This window comes from Dreissena polymorpha, chromosome 12 (genome assembly GCF_020536995.1).
Source record: "Dreissena polymorpha isolate Duluth1 chromosome 12, UMN_Dpol_1.0, whole genome shotgun sequence".
Classification (NCBI taxonomy): domain Eukaryota; kingdom Metazoa; phylum Mollusca; class Bivalvia; order Myida; family Dreissenidae; genus Dreissena; species Dreissena polymorpha.
The window spans coordinates 49315255-49340254 of NC_068366.1; the positions used below are offsets into that span (position 1 = coordinate 49315255).

At 34.1% G+C, this 25000-nt stretch overlaps 1 protein-coding gene across 1 annotated transcript in view; it reads left to right on the top strand.

Moving 5' to 3' along the window:
- Window positions 1–25000, top strand: part of LOC127852775 (E3 ubiquitin-protein ligase rnf213-alpha-like) — a 147511-nt gene that overhangs the window by 50480 nt on the left and 72031 nt on the right. The window contains exons 30-35 of the mRNA XM_052386730.1: window positions 8303–8447; window positions 12769–12958; window positions 19008–19254; window positions 20178–20324; window positions 24139–24238; window positions 24683–24848. Of these exons, the coding sequence (XP_052242690.1) occupies window positions 8303–8447; window positions 12769–12958; window positions 19008–19254; window positions 20178–20324; window positions 24139–24238; window positions 24683–24848 (995 nt within the window). The remainder of the gene's footprint in view (window positions 1–8302; window positions 8448–12768; window positions 12959–19007; window positions 19255–20177; window positions 20325–24138; window positions 24239–24682; window positions 24849–25000) is intronic.

Sequence of the window (25000 nt, forward strand, 5' to 3'; positions counted from 1 at the left end):
AAATATCCTTCGATGGATTTTTTTCAAATTTCAACACAATCTTAATATTGATAAACCCTGATCCCCTTTCGTTTTTGACGGAATTCTGAATTGTTGTTCCAGAGTTATGGGACTTTGTTCGTCAAAATTTCGTGATTTCATTGAATGTCCTACCGTAGCTCAAATATCCTTCGATGGATTTTTTTCAAATTTTAACACAATCTTAATATTCATAAACCCTGATCCCCTTTCATTTTTGACGGAATTCTGAATTGTCGTTCCAGAGTTATGCGACTTTGTTCGTCAAAATTTCGTGATTTCATTGACTGTTCTACCGTATCGGATTTACCATGTTACAATGTTAAATTATCAAGTATTCACATATTCAACTGGATGAGATTTGACTGGAACATTGGAATTCCATACACGCATACATATACTCAAAAAAAGATATGGTATGAATGTCAAGGAGACGGCGCTCCATGCTCATGTACTTATAAAATAAACCATGTATTCAAATACAAATAAACTGAAGTAAAAAAATGATTCAAAGGGTTATTTATTACCTTACTACTTCATTGGCGAACGACGGGCGTATCATGCGCTCATGGCCCAGCTCCTCAGTTTTATTTTGTAATCACTATCAATTTAATCAAATATGTCGCAGCATTTTAAGAAAGACTCAGTCTATACTAGCCCTATAATAATCATGATGGTATTTTTACAAACGTTGCATTTCAATATATTGTGTGGTGCAAATTTCATTTGCATTATTTGAAAAATCATAATTTTGTATAAGCTCAAAAACAATACAATTTTAGTCATTTTTTTATTTTATAACCACTATTAATTTGATCAACATATGTCACAGCATTTTTGGAAAGGCTCCGTCAATACTAGCCCTTTATTTATCTTGTTGGTTTAAATTCATATTGTTTTATATTTCAGTGTGCTGAATAGAAGCAAAAGAGGGTCTCTTGCTCTTTAGACGGAAAGTTTGACCCCGCAAAGGAAAATGTCATGACGCCAGCGAAACTTGGGCGTACAAACCCAGGTCATTTCCACATTAGGAAATTTTGAAAAACATTGTGGACTTTAAATAGTGCTGACATACATGTGTGTTCACAGCTATGCCATACTGATACTGTCTGATTCAACACGGAAATTGGATTCCTTTCTTTTCCTGAGACGTACCTTGACCATCCCCGCACTAAGATGATGTTACTATATTCATGTCTACTATATAAAGCAGTGGCGACAACAAACTTCACAAACCTTCAGACTTGCCGAAGACAAAAGAAAATTTCAGTATGAATTAGTTTTAAATATTCAATTGATTAAATTAAACTGTTGCATTTTTTCATAAATGAACATATTCCAGCAGTGAATATCTCTGCTTAACTCAAAAGTGACAGTTAGATCTTTGATCATGTTAATCAAAACTGTGTTCCCAAAACTCATTATAAATATAAAATTTTCAAACTTGTTTAAACAAGATAATTTGGTATTTAATTTTAGTAAGCTTTTTGTATTGCTGTTACCTTAAGGCTTCGAATAAATCTTCTGCATTACCATGTCAGGAGGAATCTCAATCTTTTGTTGTTGAAATAATAAATAGAAAATTGTTAGTATTATTATCAAATTTTTGTTGTTCTATTTCACATTGCAAATGGTTACTTGTGCAAAATCTTTTACAAACATGTGATTTTTTACATGCTATTGAGTTTTTAAAATATTTTCTTTAACTGAATGCTCATTACACTTAGTAACATGAATTTATTGTTACACATACTCTTAAACTTAAATAATACCAAGATTAACTATCATGCATGAACTTATGTGTATGTTTCAGTGATTAACTGATTTATACTGAAAAATAAAACATTAACGACTTTTATGAATTGCCTTGCCTTCAAATTCTGCTGATTTTTGTTCAATACTTGAACACAAAATCACGAAAAGACTTTCAGTACTACTATGGATATCAAGTTCAAAAGGAGTCCAACAGAATAACATAATGGCATGCAAACCTTCATTGTCTCGGATAATGAAGAACAATTATACATTTTAAATTGTAAGCAATTGGCAGGCGTTAATAATGTTGATATTTTTCACGCAGCAGAGTAACATTTTTAATTAATTAAAAGACCGGTCTTTGCTACATGCACATATGTGCGATATACAATGGTAATTGAAACCCTGTGAAACAAATGGCATTGTTACTCGTCAACGCATCCGGTAATTGGGTTCCGTGTAGCATACTGCGTGTTAATATTACTAATTATTTATTTACAAGACAAACAAGGCAAAATTGAACGAATATATATTAAACAACGAAAGTCGAATATTGCGAAACAACGATCACCATCAATGAGCGAAATCGCTCGCAATCGAATGAATCTGCTTTCCTTCAGCTACATGAAGGTCAGTCTGTCTGCACAGGTTCTGAGCGACTCTGTTGGTGAATATTAAAATGGCATGCGAAACTTTGCTGCGTCGGAGGTTAAAAGAACAGTGATACATTTTGAGTTGTTTGCACTTAACATGTCTTGATTATGTTGCTATTTAAAACAAAACATGGTTACATTTTAATTCTATTAAAAGACCGGTCTTTTGTACATGTACATACGTGCGATAAACAACGGCAATTTATCCCTGGCGAAACAACTGGCAATTAATATTCATCAAAGGGTCCGATAATTGGGTCCCCGTTCGACATACTGCGTAATAATTAGACTAAATAATGATTGATTTTGAGATCAACAACGCAACAATTGAACGAATAGGTACTTGTTTATTTAACATAATATAATTTGAATCCGAAAAAACGTAACCCGCTCAATAAGCGAAATCCCTCGATATCGTGTAGCCACATTATCTCTTTACAGGGACCAATCAATCGAGATTATCAAATCTCGCGCACCGGTTTATTATCGCTACACAGGGACCAATCGATCGAGATTATCAAATCTCGGTTTATTTTGCGTGCTGTAACGGGATATCGCGAGGTTGCTAATCCCTTTGTTTGTATAGGTCCCTGGTCTGACAATAGTTAATGTTTGTTGAAAAACAAGGCTCTCAGGGGAGTGGTAGTTTTTTGTATGTGTGGAAAAATTTAGCTATAGCTGATTATCATTACATAATACTTATTTTATTTTGTCATTTTTCACAAGAATCTGATAAGTCATAATATTAAAAAAAAGATAACCTGTACATACTTTCTAATAGTTAACTCCCTTGTTTAACCTGCTGACTCAGGTTCCCTAATCTATTTTTAGTTCATCTCTGGAATTTGTTAGACCCCTTGGTTTCAAAACACTTAAAGGGTAAATACTTCAAAATGCATATTTTTCAAGTATAATGGCATTTTTGGCTAAGTTGTAATTTCTTGTGTAAATCTGTACTTAACAATTTGTAACATTTGTTATCAGTTTGTAGCAAATTAATCTATAATGGGAACTATAACTGATAAGCCATCTTTGAGGAAACCCCTACAGAGTTCCCCAGATCTAAGATATTGATCATTGATTATTGGTGTCTTTTTGATAGCTGAATGCATGTATGGCTTGCATATTTTAGTAGAAGTATGTTGGTTATGTTCAAGTTAAATAATAGTGTTGACTTGAGTGTTTTTATTATGTTCTTAGTCTATGAGTAGAGATTTGATTTCTAACTAATCAAAATGTCTGTAAATGGACTGTTCTGAGGAAAAATAGACTGTTCTGCCAGTGCTCTTAGAACTGGATAAATTAAGCTGTTTTGGCTGAAAGAGTCACTTCTTGATGCTTTCTTGAAAAGGAAACAACTCCTGGAAAAGGTGGGAAATTTGAAATAATTAAACTCTTAATTATTGTAACACCAGCATCATGACATTTTGGCATTATTTTCCAATTTATTCTCATTATTTAGCCTAATTTTTATTTGGCATTTTCTAAATTAGAAAGACTCTTTAAATGACAGTATTGACTCATTCAATAATCTTATAGAATCGCTTACCCTTTTTGGAATGGCATCAGGTCTTAAACTTAACAAAAGTAAATGCACTGACACTGCTACGAGTAGGTAAATTTAAACAAAGTAATATTCAACTTAAAAAAGAAATTAAATTCCACTGGACATCAGATGAAGCAACAATGTTAGGAATAACCTTTACAAACAATGAAAATGAAACAGTTCTAAAAAACATACTGCCTAAATTACAAAAATTTAAAAATTGTTTAAAATCATGGCAGCATTGTAAACTTACACTAATCGGAAAAAACACGGTGTTGAAAATGTTTGCACTCTCTAAATTAATTTATACATTAACAGTTCTCCCAAACCCACCAAATGATATTATTAAAGATATACAATCAGAAATATTTAGTTTCATATGGGACGGTAAACCTGATAAAATTAAGCGAACTCAGTTAATTCAATCTGTAGAAAATGGAGGTATCCAATTAACGGACATCGACTCATTCTTGAATGCAGTCAAATGCAGCTGGGTTAAAAGATATCTAGATAAAACCAATACAAGTAAATGGAAATTATTCTACCAGGAAATCCTAAAAAAAAATGGTGACTCCTTACTTTTTGAATGTAACATCAGCAATACCATTTTGCATGAAATTGCAAACGAAAACATATTTCTGTCTAATGTTTTATCGGCAAGGACTAATGTTACTCATAATCTAGAAACCCAAATCACCAGTAAAATTATTTTATGGAACAATAAAGACATAACTTCAAACAATAAGACTTTTTTCTATAATCATTGGTTTGAAAAAAACATTAAATATGTCGACCAAATGTACAATTACAGAATAAAAGACTTCTATTCTTTTGAGAATATATGTTATATATACGGAATACCTTCAAGCAATTTCCTAATGTATTACACATTAATTAAAAGCATACCCATACATATTAAATCTACAATTAATACAAATAACACACCGTGTACTCAAACATCATTCACGGAAAACATACTTGCAAAACAAAACAAAACAAACAAAATATTTTACAAACTACAAATTAAACACCCTGCAGAAAACTCCAAGATTCAAAATAAATGGCAAAGCCTTCTTCGAGAACAAGAATTTAATTGGAAATAAATATTTATCATGCCATATAAAACAACTATTGATAGCACACTGAGAAATTTTCAATATAAATATGTCCATAGAATCATAGCTACCAATAAATACCTTTTTAAGTGCAACCTATCCAACACAAATTTATGTGATATATGCAGCGAACACATTGAAACAATAGAACACCTTTTCTGGGAGTGCAAACATATTCAAATTCTTTGGAACCAGTTAACAACATTTCTAGAGAACCAACAATCAAAATTAAAACTGTCTCTCTTAAATACACTGTAACTCCAATATAACGCGCTCCGTTATAACGCTGAATCCAATATAACGCGGGGGGTACTTGGATCCCATTTTTTCTCCAACCTTCCATTTGATTTCTGATTCAAATCCGTATTATGCAACTTCATGTATTTTCAGACAATTCAAAGATGGCGGCAATCACATGTTGATTGCTTTATTCAACCGTCCGTTGAACCGATTATAATCGCTTCGAGGTTAAACAACACCGACAGCTAATTGGTGTTAATCTGTTGTGTAATGTCAATAAAGGTGTGAAAAACTCGAGTGTCAGTGTTTATTACATGTATTCCTCATCAGAGCGGTTCAGTGCGATAATTTCCATAAGTTAAGTGCAAGCGGGATAGTTATACAATTAAAGTTATTCAAAACGATTGAAACATTCTTACTTTGATATGGTTGCAGTTTGACTATATTAAATGAGCGACTGTGAAATATAATGCCCACTGTATAAAACAACTTTTTCTGTCATTTCATTATCATTCTAGTATTATGTCATTTAATCTTTCAGTTCGTGTATAAGAAATTAAATAATCCAGACGATTTATTTACATGCGAACACAGTGTACCGGTAATTGTTAACAGAGTTTCACTTTCATTTTCGCGCGGTATCAGAAAGTCCCCGGGAAACACGTTTTTTTGCATGCGTATGACGCAATAAAACAATTTTTTGTACATGTATCGTATTGCATTCAATCTAAATTTAAAGTCGCTCATCCAATGAAAGCTCTGCCCCATAATGCACTGTACTCTTAACAGTGTATCAGTTTCGGTGTGAATAATTTTAAAATACCAGAAATTAATAACACTGTGAACCACATATTAATGAACTATTTTATATTTAGCTTCAAATACAAAAAACAAATACCTACTTTCAACTGTTTTATAAACTATTTAAAACTAAAGATCCAAATTGAAAAAGAAATAGCCCTCAATAACGATAAACTTCATATTTTTGAACAAAAATGGAAACGCATAAACTTTCATAACCCAGTCCAGCTGTCTTCTACCTAACTATGCAACTCATCTATAGGATTGATTATTACATTTAAAAATAACAGCATACACCACATGCAACCAAAGCAAAAAAAACAGTATATCCTAGCATATCATGTATAATATGTGTTTGACATTATTACTGTTGTATTATACCACTTTTGTTCTTGCGTATGCACATATTTACATTGTATTTTTATATTGAATAAAAAAAATCATATGAAATACAGAAAACAAATACCCACAATGAACTGTTTTAATAATTATTTAAAACTGAATATCCGAATTGAAAAAGAAATAGCCCTAAACAATGATACACTTCATATATTTAAACAAAAGTGGAAACACATTAAGCTTTCATAAACAAGTCCAGTATACCCTCTACCATCTTTATGCAACTCATCATTATTCATAACTATTCTGTTTTTTTTTTTTTCTTTTCTTCTTTTCTTTTCTTTAAAAAAAAAAACGTTTTTCTTTAATCAAAAGGAAATCACAAAAGTCAAAAAATATATATCAGCATATCTTGTATAACATGTCTGAACATTATTGCTGCTACATAGCATCACTTTGCTTATACGATCATATACATGTATACATTGTATGTCTTATATTGAATAAAAAAAAATGTTTTACAAACAGCCCTTGTTTACATTTGAGTCACTGGAGTTTCCCACTCTCCATAAATTGTGTTCATGAGATTAAGTTAGACTTATTTTATAAACTAAATTTTTGAAGCAACTTCTAGACTAACAGTAGCTAAAATTTATATCAGTTTTTGACAGATTGTGAACTTCTTTTTACATTCATTAAGGTATTTGCTGTATTTGTTCATTTTTAACGATGCTTAAATTCTTTAGACGTGGCTTGTAACTGTTCTAAATTCTCTGTCATTGTTATTCATTTTCCTAGTTCTAATTCTTTGAATAAAAGTTAGTTATTGTCGTTAAAGCTGCTTTGGTTTTCACTTATAGATTAATTCTTTGAGTGTATATTTTGCATATTTTGTTAAATTTTGTGTTTAGATCCACTTTGCTTCTAAAGTATCAAGGCTATTGCTTTCAAACTTCAAATACTTTCTTACTATCATGGGGGCACTGTACGTAGCAAGTTGAATTTGACCTTGACCTTTGAATGACCTTGACTCTCAAGGTCAAATGAATAAATTTTGCTTTAATTTCCATTACTTCTTTATTTATGATCAGATTTGATTCATACTTTGACAAAACAACACTTACCTGACATGCCACTATGGACTCGACCCAAACCATACCCCACAACCCACCCTCGAATCCCCCCACACATTTTTTTTGTTATTTTTTTTAAAGATCATCAAATAAATGACCATACCCACACATTATACCCCCCTCTCCACCCTCCCCAAAACCCCCCATCCCAATTTTTTTTTCAAACATGGTAATAATTTTTTTTATTTATTTTATTTTTGAAGGACCATCCCACCCAATATATTGCTATCAAATTTGCAATAAAATCTTAGTAGTTTGTTTTATGTCTTTACAAATGTTCAATAGATTGTGGAAAATATACCTGAAGTCAGAATCGTCTATGAAGTACAACTTCTTTAAAACATAAGTGATCACTGTTTAAATTATGGTCCTCTTCCACTTAGAATATGACTACATTACCTTGACCTTATTGAATATTAACAATTTCCCCATGATGGCTTACGTTAAACTGTCAAGCACTCGAATCATTGAGCGCGCTGTCTTCTGACAGCTCTTGTTGATTTCCTGGTTCAATCAAGCCATTATAAAAACCTTAAAGAAAGTCATAAATTTACATTTATTCAAAAAACTTTTTTTTTTTAAATTCAGTGTTTGTTTCAGAAAACTACATGCTTTTACACAGTGTCCATTTAAAGATCGTATTATGACAATGAAAACCTTCGTTGCCCATCTGCTTAATGCACATTTGTCTTTGTTTTTCAGGTGGATATATTTTGGCGCCGGGCCATATTTGGAGCTGGGGGAAAGATCCATTGTCTCGTGAATGCAGATCTGTTAGACTACGATGTCAGTGAGTCTGCAGAGCAGAACTTACAGGAATACATTGCGGAGACAAAGCACTTGACAGGTATTATTATACTTATTATTTAGTGTATTGTCAACATTTATTTGTTATGTATACAATATTCGTTCTATTTTGGTTCTCTTTCAATAATTTACTTTTTTGAAACATATGTCTGAAATAAAAGGCATGTGCTCCGAAGACCCAGTCCCCTAGAAAACACAAAGTCAACTGGTGAGGTCAAATAGAAATTTTATAAGCATGGTTGGACATAGTGTGGTGTGGCAAGAACAGAGCTCCCAAGTCCAAGGTCATGGTAAAAATTATGGATTTAGGGTCAAACATTGCCTTTACCATTACTAGTGGAAATATGTTGTCAATGGTGATTATCATGATAAGACAGCTTTTCAAAGACAAGAATCATTCCCATTTTCCAAAGTCACAATTCCATGCGAAATAATATAGGGATCTTTTATAAACACGTAATCCTGGGCATTTGCAAAGAACTTTGTATAAGCTTTAAGAATATCTGGCTAGTATGTCACCCATGAAAAACTATTTTTCAAGGTACAATGCTCAAACAACAAAAACACATTTTATTATTGTGTTGATTGTTTCTCTTAGTTCATTGAAAATATTTACGCGAACAGCTTCCACGATGAGTGTATTTTTTGACAATGTCAATAGTGTCATTATTATTTAATTTCTTTGGCTGGATCATATTATTAAATTTCTTTGGCTGGATCATTCACTGAATTATGCCGTCTTTTTTGTACGTTGAAACTTGGTTTAGGTAAACATGAAACATCTCCATTTAATCTTTCAAAGACAGGTATCCAATTGAAACTTCACACATGTTTTGGAGATTATCATGAGAGGTCACAGATAAAAACCTATGACATGCAATTTAGCATAATTATGCCCTAATTTGTGCTCAGAAAATTCAATTAATTATGTTTGCTGGCAGCAATTCCTATCTCTAGCTGATATGTAGACCAAGCAAATGGTTATACTTATGGTCAGTTGGGTTAATATCTAGGTCACTGTAGCTAAAAATATATGAAACGGTTTGTTTGATAATTAAAGTGAGATTATATGATTTTTATATATGTTTAATTGTAATATATTGATAGAAGTATGTTACAATAACACAAAATAAGCAAGAAAAATTATACATTGAAGACGAATTTCATAAAATGCAGCAAAGACAAATTAGCGCCCCGAGCCGATTGTGACGAAGATATTTTGTACATATTTTCCTACAATAACCGAAGTATTCGTCTTTTTATTAGGATCGGAATTAGTGTTCTTGTGTCGTATAAATATATATTGTTGCAGAAATTTAAAATAAACCGTTAAACTAAATTTAGATTCACATCGTACATGCATGATATACATGCTGGCGAATTCGACTCAGTACAGCCTTTTTCGATTTCAGAATTAAATATCTGGCTTATTTCGCATTTTTCTACGCATGTTCTTCTTAACTTTTATTTTAATTTATATTGAAATATATGTATAACAAGTTTTTTACACATTTTATATAAATTCATAAATATTTGACAAAATCGTATAATCTCGCTTTAAGATAGAGTAATTGTGCTGAAATTTTCTGTGTAGGTAAGTTTTTATTTTTATCTAGTGCCAAAAGTGATTTTGGGCTAGTTGAGTCAAGGTCACTGTCACTAAAATAGATGAAATGTTTCCTTTAAACAAGTTTAGTTTGGATGGGGTATTGTTTCTGTGTGTTTATAGGTAGCTAACATGTAGTCCTTTGAGTTGCATTTGGGGTCAATGGAATCAAGGCCACTGTTACTAAAAAAGATGAAAGCACAACATTTTTCATTAAATAACTTGAATGTGATTGGGGAGGTGTGCTGTTACATGTATAAGCTCATATGAGCACAATGTGCTCATTGTGAGCTTTTGTGACCGCCTTTTGTCAACATTTGCCTTGTTAACACTCTAGAGACGACACTTGTTGTTTGATCTTCCTCAAACTTGTTGAGAAGATTTGTCCTAGTAATATCTTTGCCGAGTTTGAAACTAGGTCATGTTAGTTTCAAAACTAGGTCACTAGGTCAAATAACTGAAAAAAAGCTTGTTAACACTCTAGAAGTCACATTTATAGTCCAATCTTTTTGAAATTTTGTCAGAACATTTGTTCTAATGATATCTCAGCTGAGTTTGAAAATGGTAACGGTTCAGTTTTCAACATAGCCGCCAGCATGAGGCGGGACAATTTTCTGTATACGGCTATAAGGAAACCTTGTTAACACTCTAGAAGTCACAAGTATAGTGCAATATTCATGAAACTTGCTTAGAACATTTTTTCTAATGATATCTTGGTTTATTTTGAAAATGGTTATGGTTCGTTAAAAACATGGTCGCCTGGGGGGCCCGGTAGTGTTCCTTATATGGTTATATTGAAACCTTATTAACACTCTTGAAGTTACAAATTTAAGAGCAATCTTCTTGATACTTGGTAAGAACATTTGCTGTAATGATCTTTGGCCGATTTAAACAACTGTTCTGGTCTGTTGAAAGACAACACCCCGCAAGGGGACGGGGCAGTTTAACTTACATGGCTTTAGTAAAACCTTGTTAACACTCTAGAATTGATATGTTATTCCAAACGTCATAAAAGTTTGTCTGAACATTTGTCCTAATTCATCTTGGCCGAGTTTGAAACTGGGTCATGCGAGATAAAAAAGCAGGGCATTAGGTCAGATTAAATATTTATGTTTCATGAAGTACTTTAAGTATTCTCAAGTCAACTTTTTATTAGCTTAGTCCTTTTTGGTCCCAGTTGAGCTCCTTAGGGCCCATGGCCCTATTGTTTTGTTTGTAGGAAGCATCAGTGAAGACATAGGTTTGGATTTCATTTTGGACCAGATGATTTAATGTCACCATTCTTAAAGATAGAAAATAGTTAGTAAATTTAATTGTATTCGCCTAAGTTCATTGGTAAAAAATGAAAATCTAGTTTCACGTTTATAGTTTTAATTTATAAATGCTTATATTTATGCCCCCCTTCGAAGAAGAGGGTGTATATTGCTTTGCTCATGTCGGTCGGTCGGTCGGTCGGTAGGTCGGTCGGTCGGTCCGTCCACCAGGTGGTTGTCCTATGATAACTCGAGAACGCATACGCCTAGGATCATGAAACTAAATAGGTAGATTGATCATGACTCGCAGATGACCCCTATTGATTTTGAGGTCACTAGGTCAAAGGTCAAGGTCACGGTGACCCGAAATAGTAAAATGGTTTTCGGATGATAACTCAAGAACGCATACGCTTAGGATCATGAAACTTCATGGGTAGATTGATCATGACTCGCAGATGACCCCTATTGATTTTGAGGTCACTAGGTCAAAGGTCAAGGTCACGGTGACCCGAAATAGTAAAATGGTTTCCGGATGATAACTCAAGAACCCATACGCCTAGGATCATGAAACTTCATGGGTAGATTGATCATGACTCGCAGATGACCCCTATCAATTTTGAGGTCACTAGGTCAAAGGTCAAGGTCACGGTGACCCGAAATAGTAAAATGGTTTCCGGATGATAACTCAAGAATGCATACGCCTAGGATCATGAAACTTCATGGGTAGATTGATCATGACTCGCAGATGACCCCTATCAACTTTGAGGTCACTAGGTCAAAGGTCAAGGTCACGGTGACCCGAAATAGTAAAATGGTTTCCGGATGATAACTCAAGAACGCATACACCTAGGATCATGAAACTTCATAGGTAGATTGATCATGACTTGCAGATGACCCCTATTGTTTTTGAGGTCACTAGGTCAAAGGTCAAGGTCACGGTCACCTGAAATAGTAAAATGGTTTTCGGATGATAAACTCAAGAACGCTTTTGCCTAGGATCATGAAACTTCATAGGTAGATTGATCATGACTCGCAGATGACCCCTATTGATTTTGAGGTCACAAGGTCAAAGGTCAAGGTCACGGTGACCCGAAATAGTAAAATGATTTTCGGATGATAACTCAAGAACGCTTTTGCCTAGGATCATGACACTTCATAGGTACATTGATCGTGACTCGCAGATGACCCCTATTGATTTTCAGGTCACTAGGTCAAAGGTCAAGGTCACAGTGACAAAAATCGTGCTCACACAATGGCTGCGACTACAATGGACAGCCCATATGGGGGGCATGCATGTTTTACAAACAGCCCTTGTTTTAGTTATACTATGATAGTACTACATATATTCAACTTCAAATATGTCAATTTGGTCATTATAACAGGTGACTGAAAGAAGACAGACATTATACTATCAATGTCAAAGAAAAGAAAAGTTAAAGGCTGTCTTGGGACAGCTCTTGTTATTATTAATATTCTTTAAAGCAAGCCCACTTTTATTGCAGGTTTAAAATACCGATTGTTTGTAATATGCGGGTCAGACAATGAATATCGCTCTCCATTTGTGTCGTCTCTGGACAAGTATGTTCGGCAGGTGCAAACTGTCAGCCCAGCAATTCTGAAAGAATATGTTGCAGAAAAGTTAATTGTTCCCCGAACCAGAACACAGTCTGCTTCAAGTGTTGACTTTAATAGGTAAGTTTGTCAAAGTTGTTATTGATTCAAAGGGGACAGTTTGAGAGCTTGGGACTGAAACTCGACGAAGAAACACATTACTCCAGACAATTAATGAATTTGTAAATGTGTATGTACATATGTAGTTCTTATTTGGATGCATAGTTATTTTGGGATTTAATATGCTTATTGAGTAAAAAAAAGACTTGATTGTGTGTACCAGATAATAAAATGCATAGAACTTGAAACATATTCCAATAATAAGTTTTACCATTGTTTTTTCCGAGGGAATTCATAACTTCAGTTCAGTGCTCCAGATAACATGCGTAAAGACGTAAAAACGAATTAAAATTCTTAAATAACGATTTATATTTAAAATCTTGCGGAAAGTTACTCATTTAAAAAATGAAACACGAATTCAAAATGTTCGAACGTGCGTAAAACTTCCAGTAGCAAATTATATAATGTTCGGTAAACATTTCATCCCGGTTCTGACTCGTCTAGGCGCTTAATTAAAACTACAACTTTAAGTAAACGTCACTCAAGCGTTTGCTGAGAAGAGCCACACTAAGAACGGTCGGAAGGCCAAACGGTCTCGATTCTGTTCTCCTAGTATTGCAGGCGAGTCATTACTGTTTATTGTACCTTTATTTACACTTATCGTATTTTTTATACACAAGTAATATAATGTATACCTATTCAAAATGTAATTAAAATTAAATGTTAAATATAGTTTTGATATGATTTTAACGGCGACCAAAAGGCCAGTACCTAAGCCGCAGTGTCAGTGACCGCTTTACATAAAAAAAATCAAAATGGCCGACCGAAGCGGTGTATCGAAGCGTGGAAGGCAAAAAAAAAGCCATTTCAGTGTCAAAAGTCCACGCTGCATGCATTCTTTCAATTAGATTTAAATACCCACAGCATGGTTTCGTCAATAATTGATGAACTTATATTATAAGCTCTTGCGTAAATGAATCTAAAGCACTCTAAAAACATTCAGGTTCAGCGTGCAAAATAGAATTAAGAGCAAATACCGATATTCTCTAAAAGCTGAAAGCCTCAATGTGCTGATCAACATTCAGATGAGCAAGATAGATGTGGGGTATTTGAGCCAGAAAAAGCTGTCCGATTATGGGAAAGCAAAAAACGGAGCAGGAAAGCCAGGCTTTTTCAAGACTATAAACCAAAATGTTGAATTGTTGATGTGTCAAAAACAATGAATACACAATTATTTGGTAATATATTGTTAAGAAATAATGTTATTAATAGTGTGTAAAATAAGAATTAATTTTTAAAATAAGGAGTAAATAACAATTTGACCAAATTTTTATCTGGAGCTCTGCTTCAGTTGTAATTATAGTGATATTTTATAGCATGTTGTGCTGTTGTTCAAAACTCAAAATGTTTTCAGGTTACGCTTGTTTAAAACATTTTAATGTAAAAAATACCTTCATACAAAAATTCACAAGATTCCAAAATTCTAGTGAACTAAAAAATATACTCACATTTTCACTTTTGAGCTTTTGAGTATGATACCAAAATGTTTACAATATCGACACTAATTTTAAGGATTTAGTAAAATTAATTACTCATGACCGACATCTTGGATTTAGAAACTTTGCATTTAAGATCATCACACTGTGCTCATGGTGAGCTTTTATGATCGCCTTTTGTCTGTCATGCGTCGTCCGTCATCAACATTTGCCTTGTGAACACTCCAGAGGCCACATTTATTGTCTGATCTTCATGAAACTTGGTCAGAACATTTGTCCCATTGATACCTCGACTGAGTTTGAAACTGGGTCATGCTGGGTCAAAAACTAAGTCACTAGGTCAAAAAAAAGAAAAACCTTGTGAACACTGTAGAAGTCACATTTGATGCCCAATCTTCATGTAACTTTGTCAAAATGTTTGTCTAAATGATATAATGGTTGAGTTTAAAAATGGTTCCGGTATATGGCTATAGAGAAACCTTGTGAACACTCTAGAAGTCACAATTTTTGCCCAATCATCATGAAACGTGGTCAAAACATTGGTTTCATTGATATCTCGGACGAGTTCGAAAATGGTCCAGATCGGTGAAAAAACATGGCCGCAAGGGGGCGAGGCAGTTTTCTCTATATGTATATAGTGAAAACATGTGAACACTCTAGAAGTCACATTTTTGGTCCAATCTTCATAAAATTTGGTCAGAACATGTGTTTTCTGGATATGACGGTTGAGTTGGAAAATGGTTCGGATCGGTAAATAAGCATGGCCGCCAGAGGGTGGATCAGTTTCCTTATATTTATATAGTAAAATAAAGCTTGAGAACACTCTAGAAGTCACATTTTTTGCCTAATCATCAGATTTTTATGCTAGGTGAGATGTTAATCTATGTATGATTTATAAAAAGTAGACAAAAATGAGGTATTTTAAAGGATTTTGCCTTTGTACAATTTGTACTATTTATACTGTTATTCCATTCAATCATTTTTCACACCTGTCGCCAAAGTGTTTTTGTTTTTTTTTGAAAAACTTTTCTATTTCTCATCCCATATCGTTAAAGTAAGATTTTTATGCTAGGCAAAGTGTAAATCTAAGTATAAATTTAAACAAACTAGAAGAAAAGTTTCAATTTAAAGTATTTGGCCTTATACAATGTTGGTACAATTTTAAGCTCTTTTCTTCTGTTGTACAAGATTGCTGTCAAACGTGTTTTTGTTCTTTTTGATAAACATTTTCATTTTTCATCCCAAATAGATTAAGTCAGATTCTTATGCTTGGTGATATGTTAATCTAGGTATGAATTAACTAAACTGGAGGAAAATTTTCATTTTAAAGGATTTTGGCTTTGTACAAAGATGGTACAATTTTAAGCTTTTTACCCTATTATACACATATGTCGTCAAACGTGCTTTGGTTCATTGTAAAAACTTCGTCATTATTCACCTCACATTGAAGAAATAAGATTTTTATTCTGGGTAATATGTTTATCTTGGTATGAATAAAAAAACTGGGAGGCGGAAAACTACAACGGGCGAGGCATGGTCAGGGGTGATAACCCCAAAAAAGGGTTAGGGTAAGGGTTAGGATTAGGGGTCGGGTTAGGGTTAGGGTTGGGTTTAGGCTAACCCAAACCCTAACCCGACCCCTAACACTAACCCAAACCCTAACCTTAACCCTCTAACCCCCCCTTGCGCAATACCATACCATGCCTCGCCCGTTGTAGTTTTCCGCCTCCCAAAAAAACTAGATGAAAGTACAATGTATGGGTTTAAATTCTCATTTAATATCTTCTTTTATTAGTATTACCAGTTTTCCTGTCAATGTTACACATGCAAGTTAATATACAAACATATTTTAACAGATAGCTGTGAGATTACTATTAAAAAACAAACAAAAGCTGTGAGATAACTATAATTCGCTGGCCGCAGCCACTGATCACACAATTAAAATCAATCAACAACGCAAACTGATAATTGAAGTTAGGATCCCTTCTTTTAATTAATTCTCAATAATAAAGAAAAAACACACAAAGCATCTTCTTCAGTTCGCTAATTGATCCGACGATTAACACGCGCGTGAAATGTTTGTTTTTTTTCTTTTCGCGAAATCCTAGCCCACGATACTGAAAGCTTAATTTAATTACCAAAAGTAAAAAAATGGATTACAAACACAACTTTAATAACCTATAACTCATGAATAAGATCTAAATAAAAAGAGAATTAAACAATTGAAAAAATCTACACAATCAATATTGAAATAAGTCTAACTGAAACCGTTTTTGGATCGAACGTTCATATCATTTATTATACTGTAATGTTGTTCTAATCAGAGACCTAGATCTTTGTGTCCACATATATCTATCCGTTTTGAAATAATAATATTTTATAAGGTTTTAACTGTTTGAAATACCAAATTATACACGAATATTTTATCAGCAAAAGCCTTTCAAATAAACCATTCAACAGCATTCTCGCCGCGATTTGGAAGTTCTTAGCGCTATTTCTTCAACGATCGCGGCATTATAAATTCTTATAGTAGGTTAATAAAATCAAGATTTTATAAAAACATAATTACTCATGTTTCTATGAAACTTTATTTTATAAAAATCGGATCATTATTGACCAAGTTACAGCTGCCTTTCTATAGCGCCGTAACATTTTTGCATAACTTTGCTCGATAATCGTAGCCGTTGCAACTGACGCGTCGCTATCTTATCGCAATCGTGATACACCGGCTATCTCCGGACTACTCCGATTGATTCATGGAATAAATCGTCTGCTGATCCTAAGTGTTCTTATCGGTTTCTCGACCACGTGACCCCGCCTCGAGATAGCCCGATAAGGCGCGAAGTTTCCAATCTGTGTTATCTATAGGTCTTTAATAATGGGAACTATTACTGATAAGCCATCTTTGAGAAAACCCCTAAAAAGTTCCACAGAGTTATAGGACAAAGGCAGCATTTTCACCAAACACCTTATGAAGGGAGAAATCCATAATTAATTGCTTGGCAATAAAACACCGGGGAGCAGAGTAATTTGATATCTGCTTGTGACCAGCCAGCACTGTGTGTTATGATTATAACTGATAAGAAAGATGAAATGTGCTGTTCAGTGTTTGAATTTTCTAAGATCATGATATTATCTATTTGCAAATAATCTGATGAGAATTAAACAAATTACATGTTAAAGAATAATCTACTTGCACAAAATATGGAATTATTCACTATATATTCTTAAGAAAGTAATCAGGTCATAATTCCTTTTATTTGTAAATTACAATTTAGCTACATATGAATTAATAATCAATAACAGAATACATATTTGCAGTTTTAGATTATGATAATATAAAATTTGAATCTGACAGAAAAATAACAGTATTAATTAATTGATAAAGAGACTTTAAAAGGAATCACTTTTCCATTTTATATTTATATTTTACTGAAAACATAGATATGAGTTTATTTTACTGAAAACATAGATATGAATGACATAGGTGTGAATAATCTCCTTACTCAATATTGGATTGTAATGAGTTCACAGTATATAATGTTACAATTCCCTTCTGTAATATGATACAATATGAACAGAAAAGGTATAAAAATGGTAAATATAACCGGTCTTATATTCATAACAATGACGGTTTGAGAAAATACACCTTCTTTTATATAAGAGTACAAGTTTAAACAGGCTTCTTTTTATATTCATTAAGTTATTTGCTGTATTTGTTTATTTTTAACGATGCTTAGATTCTTTAGACTTGGCTTGTACCTGTCCTTAATTCTCTGTCATTGTTCTTCATTTTTTAGTTCTTAAAATAAAAGTTAGTTATTTTCGTTAAAGCTGCTTTGGTTTTCACTTATAGATTAATTCTTTGAGTGTATTCAGGCGTATCTGACTGGACGCCTTTAGTTAATTGAATTACAACCAGTCAGTGGTGTCATCCTGACCGGTAACAAGCGTTCTTTAATTAGACTCGATAAATATTTCCGTATAACAAAGTGCTCACAAAGTTACATAACTCATAACCGTCTCATGACCGGTTCACTTGTGTAAGCGAACGAGACCACACTACCACAGTTGTTTATAGTGAAACATTGTGAATACTTTTAGTCACATTTTTAGTTCAATCTGACACTTGCTGATCTTCACACATGGTAACAATCTTTATGAGCATAATATTTTTTGCTCATGGTGAACTTTTGTGATCACCTTTTGTCCATTTTCTGTCTTCCGTTGTGCGTCATGAATATTTGCCTTGTTAACACTGGGCCACATTTATTTTTGGATCTTCATGAAACTTTGTCAGAAGATTTGTCCCAATAATATCTTGGACAAGTTCAAAAATGGTTCCAGTCTGTTGAAAAACATGGTCGCCAGATGGCCATTTGTTGTGCATTCTTCAAGAAACTTGGTTAGAACATTTGTTCTATTGATATCTTGGGCTTCAAAGAACAGGTCATTTCTTTTTATCTCAGGTGAGCGACTTTGGGCCTTTCAGGCCCTCTTGTAATTGGTTTATATTTGGGCTCGTGCCCATTAAATAACTTGTATACATGATTAACACGTGTTTATGTTCATAGGTCTTCGGCGCGTATTGTCAAATCCAGCCGGGCAGGTGTAGGAAAAAGCTTGTATGTTAAACGCCGAGCTGAAGCACTTAAGATTCAATTCGGCAATAAGTCGAAGAACCTGGATACCAAACTAGTGTCCATACCATTACAAGAAAAGTATATTGACATTCATCAAGTGATTCAGACCTTACTTCAACATTCACCAATACCAGGCGTAAATATTGCCAGAATATTTCATATCGATATCTCGCACGAGGTTAGTATGTTGATGATCTATTGAAAACATTTCTCAGTGTATTTTTATGTCCCCCACCACTATAGTGGGGGACATATTGTTTTTGCCCTGTCTGTTGGTGTGTTTGTTGGTTTGCGTCAAACTTTAACATTTGCCATAACTTTTGCAATATTGAAGATAGCTACTTCATATTTGGCATGCATGTGTATCTTATGGAGCTGCACATTTTGAGTGGTGAAAGGTCAAGGTCATCCTTCAAGGTCAAATGTCAAATATATGGGTCAAAATCGTTCACTTAATGTACACTTTTGCAATATTGAAGATGGCAACTTGATATTTGGCATGCATGTGTATCTCATTGAGCTGCACATTTTGAGTGGTGAAAGGTCAAGGTCATCCTTCCAGGTCAATGGTCAGATATATGGGGACATAGTGTTTCACAAACACATCTTGTTGTATATGCTTCAATAAAGCTTAAGTTAAACACTTAATTTATGCAACTTCACAAAGTCACTAGTTTAAGCTCATCTGAAAATGATGGTGTCGAGATGGGGTATTTGGTTTTGAACATATATAGTATTCTTGTATTAAGTTTTGTTTTCAAACAATGGCTATAGGTTAAAAACTGTGCGCATTTTGGTTCATTTGGACTAAATAAGTTAAATTGCTTGTTTTTTGCCTCTTTTTTGAATTCCTAAGTTTTAGTAATTACCGGTTTGGTCAATATCAAATGCATATCATTAAAGTTGGCAGAGTCATTCAATTTACGATGGAAGATGGAACAATGAGGAATTACCTGACAATATTCATCCCTGCACAACTCTACTTTGCGTCCGATTTTCCTTTATATTTAAACGTACCTCATTCTATTCGAAATTAAAACATGTGTTATATGTGTGCTATCCAGACTGTCTAAAATTTAGGTAACATAATATAAATTATAGGTGCAAGAAGGAATAGACTTCCTTCTGTTCAATCTTCTCATCCTGAACTGCCTGATGGACAAGAACGGCTATGTATGGAGAAGGAGCGTAGACGACATGTGTTTGATCGAAACAATGCCAATCATGAAAATTTCCCATGAAAAACATGTATGTAATAGAATAAGGTTCAGTTTTTATACGCCCGTCTATGACGGGACGTATTATGGTATACCCCGCGTCCGTCTGTCCGTCCGTCCGTCCGTCTGTTAATGTCGTACGCTACGTCAAATATCCTTTGACAGATTTTCTTCAAATTTTAACACAATCTTAATATTGATAAACCCTGATCCCCTTTCGTTTTTGACGGAATTCTGAATTGTCGTTCCAGAGTTATGGGACTTTGTTCGTCAAAATTTCGTGATTTCATTGAATGTCCTACTGTAGCTCAAATATCCTTCGATGGATTTTTTTCAAATTTCAACACAATCTTAATATTGATAAACCCTGATCCCCTTTCGTTTTTGACGGAATTCTGAATTGTCGTTCCAGAGTTATGGGTCTTTGTTCGTCAAAATTTCGTGATTTCATTGAATGTCCTACTGTAGCTCAAATATCCTTCGATGGATTTTTTTTTTTTTTTTTTAGTATCCCTGAAATATTGAACAAGGTGAGCTTTTTTCTATTCCGATTGTACACTACCACTTACCCATCTACATTTCTCTTTTATTATTGGTCAAAATATCTATAACAGGTTTACTTCAACTCCATATCCTCTAAAGAAATGCATACATATACTCAAAAAAAGATATGGTATGAATGTCAAGGAGACGGCGCTCCATGCTCATGTACTTATAAAATAAACCATGTATTCAAATACAAATAAACTGAAGTAAAAAAATGATTCAAAGGGTTATTTATTACCTTACTACTTCATTGGCGAACGACGGGCGTATCATGCGCTCATGGCGCAGCTGTTTATTATGCTCCCGGTAGGATGGCATATAGCAGTTGAACTGTCCGTCAGTCAGTCAGTGTGTCAGTCTGTCTGTCCGTCCGAAAACTTTAATGGCCATAACTTTTTCATTATTGAACATAGCAACTTGATATTTGGCATACATGTGCATCTCATGGAGCTGCACAGTTTAAGTGGTGAAAGGTGAAGGTCAAGGTCATCCTTCAAGGTCAAATGTCAAATATATGGCGTCTGACTGTCCGTCCCAAAACTTTAACATTGGCCATAACTTTTTCAATATTCAAGATAGCAACTTGATATTTGGCATGCATGTGTATCTCAAGGAGCTGAACATTTTGAGTGGTGAAAGGTCAAGGTCAAGGTAATCCTTCAAGGTCAAATGTCAAATATATGGCGTCTGTCCGTCCGTCCGAAAACTTTAACATTGGCCATAAATTTTTCAATATTGAAGATAGCAACTTGATATTTTGCATGCATGTGTATCTCATGAAGCTGCACATTTTGAGTAGTGAAAGGTGATGGTCAAGGTCATCCTTCAAGGTCAAATGTCAAATATATGGTGTCTGTCCGTCCGTCCGAAAACTGTAACATTGGCCATAAATTTTTCAATATTGAAGATAGCAACTTGATATTTTGCATGCATGTGTATCTCATGAAGCTGCACATTTTGAGTAGTGAAAGGTGATGGTCAAGGTCATCCTTCAAGGTCAAATGTCAAATATATGGCGTCTGTCTGTCCGTTCGAAAACTTTAACATTGGCCATTACTTTTTCAATATTGAAGATAGCAACTTGATATTTGGCATGCATGTGTATCTCATGGAGCTGCACATTTTGAAAGGTGGAAGGTCAAGGTCATCCTTCAAGGTCAAAGGTCAAATATACGGCATCTGTCTGTCTGTCCGAAAACTTTAACTTACGCCATAACTTTTTTATGCCCCTGAAGGGTGGCATATAGTTTTTGAACTGTCCATCTGTCTGTTAAGTCAGTCAGTCTGTCTGTTCGTCCGTCTGTCTGTTCGTCCGTCTGTCCGAAAACTTAAACATTGCCCATAACTTTTGCAATACTGAAGAAAGCAACTTGATATTTGGCATGCATGTGTATCTCAAGGAGCTGCACATTTTGAGTGGTGAAAGGTTAAGGTCAAGGTCATCCTTCAAGGTGAAAGGTCAAGGTCAAAGTTCAAATTTTGCAATATTGAAGATAGTAACTTGATATTTGGCATGCATGTGTATCTCATGGAGCTGCACATTTTGAGTTGTGAAAGGTCAAGGTCATCCTTCAATATTAAGGTCAAAGGTCAAATTTTGCAAAATTGAAGATAGCTACTCGATATTTGGCATGCATGGGTATCTCATGGAGCTGCACATTTTGAGTGGTGAAAGGTCAAGGTCATCTTTTAAGGTCAAGGTCAAAGGTCAAATTTTGCAATATTGAAGATATCAACTCAATATTTGGCATGCATGTGTATCACATGGAGTTGCACATTCAAAGTCAAGGTCATCCTGCAAGGTCAAAGGTAACATTTTTGCAATATTGAAGATAGCAACTTGATATTTGGCATGCATGTGTATCTCATGGAGCTGCACATTTTGAGTGGTGAAAGGTCAAGGTCATCTTTCAAGGTCAACGGTTAAATTTTGCAATATTAAAGATAGAAACTCGATATTTGGCATGCATGCGGATCTCATGGAGCTGCACATTTTGAGTGGTGAAAGGTCAAGGTCATCCTTCAAGGTCAAAGGTAAAATATTTGGCTTCAAAGCGGTGCAGTAGGGGGCATTGTGTTTCACGAACACAGCTTTTGTTTAGAACTTAAATGTACAAAGGAGGACTTTCTGTAACTGTCCACTGAAACATGATTATTTGTTACAAAACTGGTTACATTTATGTAGATTCTTTTCCTTGCGAATAGATTTGTTACAGTCATGATCCTCGCATTCTTAGTTCAGAATCATAATTTAAGCCATGTTAATGTCAAACATTACAATCAAGTTCGGAATCTGGATTATTGTCCCCTACCGGTGAAACCGGATGGGACTTGTGGTTTGCGCTCTGTGTGTCTGTTAGTCTGTGAGTCTGTCTGTCACACTTTTCTGGATCCTGCGATAACTTTCAAAGTTCTTCATATTTGTTCATGAAACTTGAAACATGGACAGATGGCAATATGGAGATTATGCTTGTAATTTCATTTTGTTCCTACGTCAAGAATTCTGGTTGCTGTGGTAACAAATTGACTAGAAATATTGATGAAAATGGTGGATACTGCGATAACTTTAAAAGTTCTAAATATTTTTTTTAATGAAACTTGAGGCATGGATAGATGGCAATATGGAGATTATGCACATCTTTTCATTTTGTTCCTACGTCAAGAATTCTGGTTGCTATGGCAACAAAAAGACAAGAAATATTGCTGAAAATGATGGAGTTTCACCGGTAGGGGACCATATTGATTGACAATTGTCTTGTTTATTTTGTTTCTGCAAGACATGATTGCAATTGTTATCATATACAAGCCATTAGGACTTTAATTGGTCAAACAATGCAGTTTTATCCATAAATGGTAGTTTTATTGAAATAAGGTTGACATGGTATGTGAGTTTGAAAGGAAATCGGATGAGTCAGCTTTGTTTGCATAAGTACTTTGTTAATTTGTTTTCTAACAGTGAACTGAGTCCGGGATATGAATAGTTTAATTCTATATTATCTAAGTGTCCGATACCACAAATGCGTACATGGCTTTCTGTGTCAGATATTACATATGCATCACTTACTTTTTGCGTAAAAGTAGTGAGTGGGTTACTTGTCATTCTGACTGAAGGCTGTTATAATGATAAAAACGTTGTTTGTTCATCATAATTTTGTCTAAGGTTGTTTGACTAAAATGAAATAAATTGAACATATTATGGAACCATGCTCTGTTATATACTTTTGTACTAAACAAAAAAAAACTTAATCTGTAACTGCAAACTAGAATCTCGTCAATGTATTATGTTATCTAAATATAAGGAGATGCAGTATGCACATCCGATGTTCGACATATTACCTGATGTGACATGTAGATCACCAGAAGAGAGTTTCGGTGTATATTCTGGCGTGAAACCAACAGGTATGATACACATAGATTGGTTTGATGCAAACAGTTGTGTTATTAAGGAACATAGTTTTAGATATAAATTTGCTACTGTTTTATAATGTATGCATTCTTAATTATGGTTAAATATGAATTTTTATTTTTGTTTAATATATCTGAACATGACATATGATCTACCGTTAACTGCAAATATGGGAAATCCTGAAATTTTTGTAAAGGCTTCAATCGCCTGTATTCATAAATTTAAAATAAATAAACAAGGCAATAATAGAATTTTTTTTTATCTGAAACCCCAAGGCCTAGACATTTTATATCGACATAGTTTGTTCAAATAATTTCCCTGGATTTGAAACTTGCCATATCCCTGGGACATTTGGTCAATGCAGACTACATAGGCAGCATTCTTTACAAAAAATAATTGCCTTGTTGCTTTGGATTGTATACTTATTTTACAATAAGACTACAAGATGACAGACCAGCTTTTTGACGAGAAGCAATTCAGAAGTCCGGTGTTCCAGCGAACATTCCAATATCTGCAACGGCTGGACACTGTTAGAAACATGAGTGATGTTAACCCTAACAATCCTGAAGGGGATCCCAAATCGTGCTTGCAGGTTTTATTACGGTATGAATATGCTTTGTCTTTTACTAAATATGATATTAAGCTGACGTCTGAACAAACAGTTGCATTTCAACTGTGTTTTAAGTTGATTCAAAATACCTCTGCTGCAAGTATTTGTTTAATATCTTATTGACATATGCAACAGCACTTGTTAC